The sequence below is a fragment of the Passer domesticus genome, chromosome 17, assembly GCF_036417665.1.
Source record: "Passer domesticus isolate bPasDom1 chromosome 17, bPasDom1.hap1, whole genome shotgun sequence".
NCBI classification, from domain to species: Eukaryota; Metazoa; Chordata; class Aves; order Passeriformes; family Passeridae; genus Passer; species Passer domesticus.
In genome coordinates, this window is record NC_087490.1 from 1,304,330 (window position 1) to 1,313,373 (window position 9,044).

Below are 9,044 nucleotides of genomic sequence, written 5' to 3' on the forward strand. Positions count from 1 at the left end.
CAGGTGCTGCTGGAAGCGGCCCCAAATCACTGCCTTGATAATGGAAAAAAATCGCTGTTTGGGAAAGAGGGCGGGAACCAGTGGGGATTTTCCGGGGGAAGCGGAGTTGCGCTTTTGTGGTCAAGTGAGTCACCAGGCTGAGAGGAGTGGAACAAGCAACACATGGTTGACTTTTGGGGCTGTCCTGTGCAGGGCAAGGAGGTGAGCTCGATGATCCTTGTGGAATATTCCATAATTCCATGACTCAGGGGACAGGATGCTCCAGTATCATGGCACCCCAGGGCAGGGCAAAGCTCCCAGCCCTTTTCCAGACACTTGTGGTCAGTGACTGCTGTCTGTGTCACTGCATCCCTCCCATGGCCTGCGGGGTGTCCCAGTGCCAGCCCTGGGGCTGGCAAACCGCAGCTGTCCCTGCTGGAGCTGGAGGACACAGATCTGCAACATCCCGAGGCACTTCTGTGCCTGCGCTGGGTGCTCCTCCCTTCCTTCCTTCTTGGCCAGGAGATCGCTGGGAGCCAAGGGTGGAGTACAACAAAAATAGAGCTTTATTTTGGGACAAGTGCAATCGGAGCTGGGTCCTTCGGCCCCGGCGTGGAGATACAAGTGTGGCAACAGCCACCACGGACCCCGGCAGCGGTGCCAGGCACACACACCGGGTTGTCCTGTGCCATGGTGAGCATGTGCTGTGTCACAGCCCACCACTGTCCCGTGTCACAGCCCACCACTGTCCTGGAGCGATGGCAGCTGGTCCAGGCTGCTCCCGTGCCCTCGGCTGGGCTCTCCCCATCTCTGCCACGGATGCCAGTCTACAGCGAGCTGGGAGGGGTGGGGACAGCTGTGGGGGCTGAGGGGCGTGGTGGGGACAAAGACAACATCGGCAGCACCACCGGCAGCCCCGCGGGATTGTCACGACACGGTGGGGATGGGGACAGGAGAGGGGACACACCCGCCCTGTCCTGGGCGTTCGGTTCGGCCACGAGAACCGAGTGTACACAGAGCCAGGGGCCACTCCAGCCAGCAGAGCTCAGTAGTGACACACACACACACAGACAGACATACAGACACACATATCTGTTTGCCCAGGTGGGACAGCAGCTGGATGCACAGAGCTGTATCCAGAGCTGTGCCCAGAGCCACGTCCCTGGGCGTGCCCAGCCCGTGTGTGCAAGCGTGCAGAGCCAGTGCACAGCGGTACCTGCCAGCAGCACACACCTGCACACACACACTCATGGAGCCGTGCACGCCCAGCCTGCACACACCAGCACATGTGTGCCACACAGACACTGCACACACCTGTGTACAGCCCGTGGCAATGCACACGTGCCCACAAGCACGAGACCTGCTTGCACACAAAGCTGTGCACACCCACGTGTGCACACAGAGCTGTGCACACCAATGTGTGCAGTGTCATACACATCAACAACGCACGTCCCAGGCAGGGCCATGCTCACACCTGCAGAGCCTGTGCACACTCACAAGCACAGAGCTGTGCACAGACCCACTCACACCCGCATGTGCAATTCCACACAGCAGTGCACACATCACGTGTGCACGTCAGCACGTCCATGTGCACAGTGCTGTGCACACCAGCACACCCGGACACTGTGCAAAGCAGGAGGTGTGCACTCACTTCTGGGCACACCAGAAAACACACGTGCACACAACCATGCACACTGCCACGCGTGTGCACCTCAGCAGCTGTGTGTGCACACAGAGTCACACACTCTGGCACACACATGCACAGAGAACTCATACACACTGGCACATGTGTACATAGGAGTCACATACACTGGCACACAGGTGCACAGAGGACTCACACACACACTGGCACACGTGTGCACAGTCACACACACAGGCACACCCGTGCACAGTCACACACACTGACACCCGTGTGCACAGTCACACACACTGGCACACCCGTGCACAGTCACACACACTGGTACACAGGTGCACAGTCACATATACTGGCACATGTGTACAGAGGAGTCACACACACTGGCACACACGTGCACAGCACTCCCCCGGAGCCCTCCTGGCCCCGATCCCCCCGCGGGTCCCTACTCGTGGCGCGGGTGCTGCCGCAGCCCACACAGGCCCCAGCAGGCGGCCAGGAGCCGGGGCTGGTGGTACAGCACCATCCCTGCCAGCGTCAGCGCCACGCCGGCATAGCCCAGCGCGCCCAGCCGCGTGCCGAACAGCAGCCACGACAGCAGCAGGTTGCCCACCACGGTGAGGCTGCCCAGGAGGTGCAGCGTGAGCGCCGAGGTGAGCGACAGGAGGCAGGAGGTGGCCAGGTTGTAGAGGACGGAGCCCAGGCAGCTGAGCAGGACGCAGCCCCAGAGCGCGGCGTCGGGGCGGAGGACTCCCTGCCAGGACGGGCCCAGCTCCAGCGCCACGGCCGCCCCGAAGAGCAGCACGAAGCTGGGCAGGGACGTCAGGCCGAGCAGGGACAGCGCGTCCAGACGGTCCTCCTGCAGCAGCACACCTGGGGGGACAGGGGGACGGTCAGGGGGACATCCCACGGGAACACCCACCCGCCGCAGGGACACCCAGCACCCACAGGAGACACCCAGCCACAGGAAACAAATCCCAAATGTCACCGGGAAGGGGAAAATGGGGGGGAGTTCCTTCCATGGGCTGGGGGTGCCCTGGTTTGCGGGGGTCCCAGTTCATAGGTTTCCTGGTTTGGATGTGTCTCTGTTCAGGAGTCCTTCATTTCTGGGATTCCTTGGTTCAGGGGGTGTCCCACTCTGGGGATTCCCTGATTCCGAGGGTGTCTGCTTTCAAGGGTGCCTGTGTTTGGGAGGGTTGGACGGGGCAGCTTTCCCAGCCCGTTGCAGAGCGTTTGTCCCCATGTCCCCCCCTCCAGGTCATCTGAGGACAGCAGGCACAGCAGGGCTGGCTGCCACAGGCAGACATGCCCCTACCCTCCCCAGGGCCACTATCCATGTCCCAGTCGTGGTAAAAAGGTGACAGGGCAGTGGCACGATGACCAGTGGCGTCCCCTGAGGGGCCACAGCACCCCAGTACAGCCATGGAGACCTTGGGGTGGGCACAGGGCCCCATGCCAGAGCCCATCCCCACAGTGCCCCGAGTCCCAGGCTCAGGGGAAACGCTCCCTTGCCAGCCACACGCGTTCCTGGTGTGGAGCTGGCTCCTCACTGCCATTGCCAGGGACACCATGGCCCGGGTGGCACCGTGGCCACCGAGTCCCCGGGAAGGGGGAACTCGCAGCGGGTCCAGCAGCCCACAGGGATGGGACAGGTTGGGTGAGCCTGAGCCAAGCGAGGGCACTTCCACCTGCCATGGCTCAAGGACACCACAGGGACACTGATGGTGTCACCACCGACAAACTAAAGTCATGGCACCTCAGGGTTACAAGCATGACACAGCCCTGAGAGGGGCCAGGGTGGCTCTGGGGTGGCACTGGGGTGATACAAGGACAACAGGCACAGCAGGTGGCACCGGGACTGGGGTGAAACTGGGAGCCAGAGTGTCACCACGGCTGGGGTGACACTGTGGCCAAGGTGGGCAGGGAGTGTCAAAGCACAAAGGTGGCACTAGGGTGACACCAGTGATAGGTTGGGGTGGCATTGGGGCTGGGGTGACACCAGGGTGCACAGAGGGTGGCAAGGCGAGCAGGGAGAACCCCCAGCACTGAGAGTGGCACCGAGGTGGCAGCAGCACCCCTGCACTCAGGGGCCGAGCCAGGGCCAGGCAGACATGCAGGACAGGGACAGGGACAGGGACAGGGGGCACTTACTCTGCTGGATGGACTTGAGGGCGCGGAGCACGGTGGCGGCCAGGAGGAAGCCGCAGCCGGGCTGGGAGAAGCAGAGGCCGCCGGCGATGCTGCAGGCGGCCCCGGCACACACCGGCCCCATGGCCCAGAACTGCAGCGGGTGCGGCCGCCGGCCCCCCAGCAGCCCCAGCAGCAGCGTCACCAGCGGCGTGGTGGTGGCCACGGCCTGGGCCACGTCCAGCTGCACGTAGCTCAGGCCCAGGTTGCCCAGGGCCACGCTGCTGCAGAAGGTGAGGCTGAGCAGGTAGATCCGGGCGCGGGGCCGGGGGCCGGGGGCCCGTGCCCAGCCCAGCGGGTAGCCCACGGCCACGCCGGACAGCATGTGCAGCGCCGAGAGCAGCAGCGGGTAGCGGAACCCGTGCGCCGCGAAGATCCACTTGTTGAGGCCGGCCATGGTGGTGCCGGTGCCCAGCCAGGCCAGCACGCTGAGGGTCAGCGGCAGCGCCGGCCCCGGCCCCGGCCGCCCCCCGCCCGCCTGCCCCGGGTCGGGCTTCCAGGGCCGCGCGGCGCCCGCGCCCATCGCGGCTGCATCGCCGCGCCGCGACCGCGGGCACATGGGCACCGGCCCCGCTGCCTCCGGCCGCGCCTCGCCGCTCTGCCCCGTCCTCCCGAGAGCCCGCGATGGGTGCCGGGGACAGCAGCGCTGGCGCGGCGGCGGCCGCGCTGTCCCCGCGGTGGCGGCCGCGCTGTCCCCGCTGCCCGCGGTGGCGTCGCCCCGGCCGGGGGTGCTGGCGGGGCTCAGCGCCGGGCCGGCCGTGCCATGTGCCGGGAGGCGGCGGCCGGGGCCGGCGGAAAGTTTGGTGATGGCGGGAGCGGAGGGCGGAGGCTCCGCCCGGCGAAGCCAGCGCGTCACTGCCGGGCGGGCGGGGCACGGCGGGCACGGCCCCGGGGCAGCCGGGCTCCCCAGCCCTCGGCTCCCCGCGGGGGCTCCGCGCTGACAGCGGCGCCGCCTCCAAGCCCCCCCCGGCCCCGGCGCCATCGCCCCCGACCCGCCGCTGCCCCGGGGGTTTTGGGGGCTGGATTAAACTGCGGGGGAACCGCGCGGTTTGGGCACGCCTGGGGGTGCCCCTCGGCACCGCGGGCCCCGCGACACTGGGGGCTCAGTACCCCCAGGGGGTTACAGAGGAGGAGGATCCAGCTTGCTGAGGATGAACAGCGCTGACTCGGACTCCCCAAAATTTTGGCCGTCCCAAAAATGCTTTGGAGACCCCAAAAACGGCTGCTCCCAGCCGCTGCCTGCCCCATTCCCGGGTGAGACCAGGACTGGAGGAGCTGCTGGTTTTGGTGCTCCTGTCCCCCTGCACCTGTAGGACACAGGGCATCGTGTCCTTTCCCAATGCATTCCTTTCCCACCCTCCCCCTGCCTTGGCAGATTTGGGGTGCTTGCCCACGGAAAGGAGGAGGCGGGGAGCCGGCAGGTCCTGTGTCCACAGTGAGGGTTTCATTGCCATCACCCCCCACCTTCTACCACTCGCTGAGGCGCAGGATGAGGGTCTCCCCATCCTGGGGTCTGTAGTCAGCGATACCTGTGGGGAGAGGTGTAGTGTGGGGTGAGACAGCAGCCACGGGGCTGGGGGGACCCCTGCCAGCTCCCCAGGGACCCCCTCCCAGCACTCACCCATCTGCAGGGGGGTGTTGGGCGCAGTCAGGATCTGCCAGTAGTTCCGCTTCTCCTGCCGGGCCTCCAGCCCCAGCACCTGGGTCAGGAAGGGTCCCTGGGGGGTGTCCTGGGTGTGGAACCTGGGGGTGGTTCAGCAGGGTCAGGGGGGCGAGGGTGCGGCCTCGGCGCTGCTGGGGGGCACAGAGCTGCTCCAAGGGCAGCTGGGAGCCGGAGTGAGCCGGGCACAGGGCACGGGTGCAGGACACACGGCCTGTGACACAGCGTGACCCCACACACCTGAAGTCACGGGGATCCCGCGCTGCAGCCACCCGGAGCACGTCCAGCAGGGAGGCAGAGGCAGGCACGGGCACCACGCGGTCATAGAGCCGGAGCTCGTAGCACCAGGGCAGGGGACACTCCACCACCAGCTCCACCGTCTTGTTCCCCGGCACCTCGGCCAGGGGCTCCATGTCCAGGGGTGTCAGCGTGTCTGCCAGAAGCCACCACGGCACTGGTGACACCCAGCCGCCCCTGTGGTGACACCAGCGCTGAGCCCAGTCCCGTTCCCCCAGCTCCCACCTGGCTCCTCCCCGCAGGGCTGGGAGGCGATGTCCAGGTAGGAGCGGCCGTGCAGCACCGGCAGCACCTGGGCCATGGTGGCGGCGGTGCCGAAGGCTTCCAGGTTCTCCAGCAGGGCAGCCATGGCCTGGCCGAACGCCGGCTCTGTCTGGCACTCACCCGTGGCCAGGAACACCTGGGACAGGGAGGGGTGGAGGTGGTGGGAGGAGGGAGGAGAATTGGGTACCTGGGCACTGCACTGCTGAGCATCACCTGCCCCAGGGCAGCTGCCTCTGCCTGGGCACCAAATTCTGCACTCACATCTGCACCTGCACCCACATCTGCACCCCACATCTGCACCAAATTCTGCACCCCACATCTGCAGACCCACTTCCCCCCCTGCCCATTCCCAGCCCAGCTGTCCCCTCGGGTGGCACCCACCTGCAGGGCCCACGGCGTGCTGTAGATGTTGCCGATGATGCCGTCGGGGCCCTGGCCCTTGGCCATGTTCCTGCTGGCCTCGTGTGTGGCCACCCGGAGCTGGGCTGCCAGTCCGGTCCCCACCAACCTCCTCTGCTCCAGGCAGGTGAAGGCCAGTGCCACCACAGCCTCGGTGTCTGCAGGGACACCCCGGTGTCACCCCGGAGCCACACACCCGCCGGGGTGGCACCGCCTGTGCCCACGGGCCCTTACCCACGGTGTTGCCACCGTGCCCGAGCCTTCCGTGGTGCTGGGCCGTGAGGAGCCGCCGGACCACCTCCTCCCGCACCCGCTTGCGGTGCACGCACAGCGCCAGCACGCCCAGCCCGTACTGGTAGTAACTGGTGACAGGGTGGCCTTGCCGCCGGGAGCCTGGGGACAACGTGCGGCATCACCAGGGTCAGCCGGTGCCTCACAGCTGGACGTGTAGGTGCCAGGTGGGCACTCACCCCGCAGGGACACTCTCACCTGTCCAGTCCTCCTCCAGGTAGTACTTGAGCCACGTCACCAGCGCGCGGTGGGGACTGAGCGGGGGACAGGTGGCCTGCAGCCCTAGCAGGTACAGCGCCAGGCGCCCCGTGTGCGGGGGCTCCTCCCTGCTCCTGCAAGGCACCAGTCACCTCCCAGGACACCGCCCGAGCTGTCACCTGCCCCCAGGTGACCCCGGGACACCCACACGTACGTGCTGTGCTCAGCGTCCCACCGGGAGTGGCCGTGGCCCTGCAGGCTCCTGCGGGGACAGGGTGTCAGCACGGGGGACAGGGGCAGCCCCAAAGGCCCGTGGGGACCCCGGGCACCCACCTGCCGTAGGGGTGCTGGAAGGTGTCCTGCAGCCGCTCCAGGTAGCGCCGCTCCAGCCGCGGGTCGTGCTCGCGGGCCAGGCGCAGGGCCAGGTACAGGGCGGGGTCGGGGTCCCGCGCGGGGTCCCCCGCCAGCCCCAGCAGCCGCGCACCCAGCGCCCGCACGGCGCCCGCCGAGCCCGCGGGGGGCTCTGCCCGGCCCGGGAGAGGCAGCGCAGGTGAGGGGCCCCGAGAGGGCCGGGACCCCCCCGGCACGGCCCTGCGGCTCCACAGCCCCCCCAAAGCCGTGCGGGGAGGGACCCCGGCACCCACCCAGCCACGCACCCCACACCCTCCGCGTCCCCCCCAAATCCCACAACCTCCGGGTTTCCCACCATTAAAAAGAGCAAGAAACAAGGAGATGTGCCATGGATCAGGAGCACAGAGGGCCCCAGGGGTGGCGGGGGCTGCGGTGACACCTCCGTCCCCAGGGCCCCGAGCTGGGGCTGGGCACGGGCTGGCTCCGGGCAGGGGAAGGGGCGGCAGGGGCTGGGCCGGGGGGAGCCGAGCCCGCAGAATGTGTCACCGAGGGGCTGCAGATGGGGCTGGAGATGGGGCTCATCCTCCCCGGCTCAGGGCGAGCCCCGGCCCGCGGGTGCCGGGCGGGTTCGGGGGCCGGGGCCGCACTCACCGCAGCAGCGGGCGGGCAGCAGCGCGGGCAGCAGCAGCAGCAGCACGAGCGGCAGCCCCATGGCCGGGGGACAGGGGACAGGGGTGGCACAGCCCCGCCGGACGGCCCGGCAGCGGGGACAGCGCGGAAGGTGTGGCGAGAGGCCGCTTCCGCACGCGGGGCCGAGTCAGCACAACCCGGGCACAGCTTGGGCTGAGGCGCGGCCGGGGCAGCGGGGGCAGCCCGGGACAACCCGCCCGGGACAACCCGCCCGGGACAGCCCGCCCGGGACAGCCCGCCCGGGACAGCCCGCCCGGGACAGCCCGACCCGAGGCGCCGCTGCTCGGGGCAACGCCGGCGGCCACAGCCCGAAAATAAACAGGGCTGAAACGCGGCCAGACCCGCCCCCTGGAAAGGAGAATCGCCGTGCTCGCCTCCAAGTGCGATTTAATTGAGAAAACGGAGATTGCTCAGCCGCACCCGGGAGCCGCGGGACAGGCGGGGAGGGCCACGAGCCCCCCAAAACATCCCAAAAGCCAGCGGTGTGAGCCGCAGGAGGTGGAACTCCCCCCGCCGGGGGCAGGGGCGGTGCTGAGCCGCAGAAGCGAATGCCCGAGCCCAGGAGGGGATCCCGGGCCCCGCTGGGCTCCGGGCCCGTCAGCCCGGGGCACCCGAGCGCGGGGGCCGGGCCTGGGGAGCCCCTGCTACCGAGACCCCCGGGCTCGGGGGTTTCCAAACACCCGCCCCGCTGTGGCCCCCCCGGCCGGTGCTGCGGCGTCAGGGACCACAGGAGGGCAGCGGGTCCCGCAGGTCCGGGCACGGACCGGCAGCCGCCATCCCGCTGTGCAACCGACCCCGGGCGGGCCCGCCATCCCTGCCTCGCTATATCCCGGCGTGCCCCGCGCCATCCCTGCCTCGCTATATCCCGGCGTGCACCGCGCCATCCCTGCCTCGCTATATCCCGGCGTGCCCCGCGCCATCCCTGCCTCGCTATATCCCGGCGTGCCCCGCGCCATCTCTGCCTCTCTATATCCCGGCGTGCTCCATGTCCCCAGTGTCTCATTGTGTCCCGGCATGCCCTGCGCAGCCCCACCCCGGTACATCCCGGCATACCCCGCGTTGCTAGGCCACGGTATATCCCGACGTGCTTCGCGC

At 68.4% G+C, this 9,044-nt stretch overlaps 2 protein-coding genes across 3 annotated transcripts; both read right to left on the reverse strand.

Annotated features, from left to right (window-relative positions):
- Positions 1–522: 522 nt before the first annotated feature.
- Positions 523–5,132, reverse strand: SLC35E4 (solute carrier family 35 member E4). Its single transcript, XM_064392736.1, has 2 exons — positions 3,764–5,132; positions 523–2,485 (listed from the first exon to the last, which is right to left on the reverse strand). Exons 1-2 carry the CDS (start codon positions 4,779–4,781, stop codon positions 2,058–2,060), a joined length of 1,446 nt encoding a protein of 481 aa, XP_064248806.1. The 5' UTR covers positions 4,782–5,132; the 3' UTR covers positions 523–2,057.
- Positions 5,133–5,221: 89 nt separating this feature from the next.
- TCN2 (transcobalamin 2) lies at positions 5,222–8,203 on the reverse strand. Of its 2 annotated transcripts, none has more exons than XM_064392738.1 (10): positions 7,911–8,203; positions 7,242–7,431; positions 7,123–7,170; positions 6,909–7,042; positions 6,654–6,812; positions 6,402–6,577; positions 5,982–6,156; positions 5,700–5,892; positions 5,421–5,542; positions 5,222–5,328 (listed from the first exon to the last, which is right to left on the reverse strand). In XM_064392738.1, the coding sequence occupies exons 1-10, from the start codon at positions 7,969–7,971 to the stop codon at positions 5,267–5,269; spliced, it is 1,320 nt and encodes a 439-aa protein (XP_064248808.1). In that variant the 5' UTR covers positions 7,972–8,203; the 3' UTR covers positions 5,222–5,266. The 2 variants fall into 2 exon arrangements, with proteins under 2 accessions (XP_064248808.1, XP_064248807.1); XM_064392737.1 differs by having other exon boundaries at positions 7,117–7,170.
- Positions 8,204–9,044: the final 841 nt, after the last annotated feature.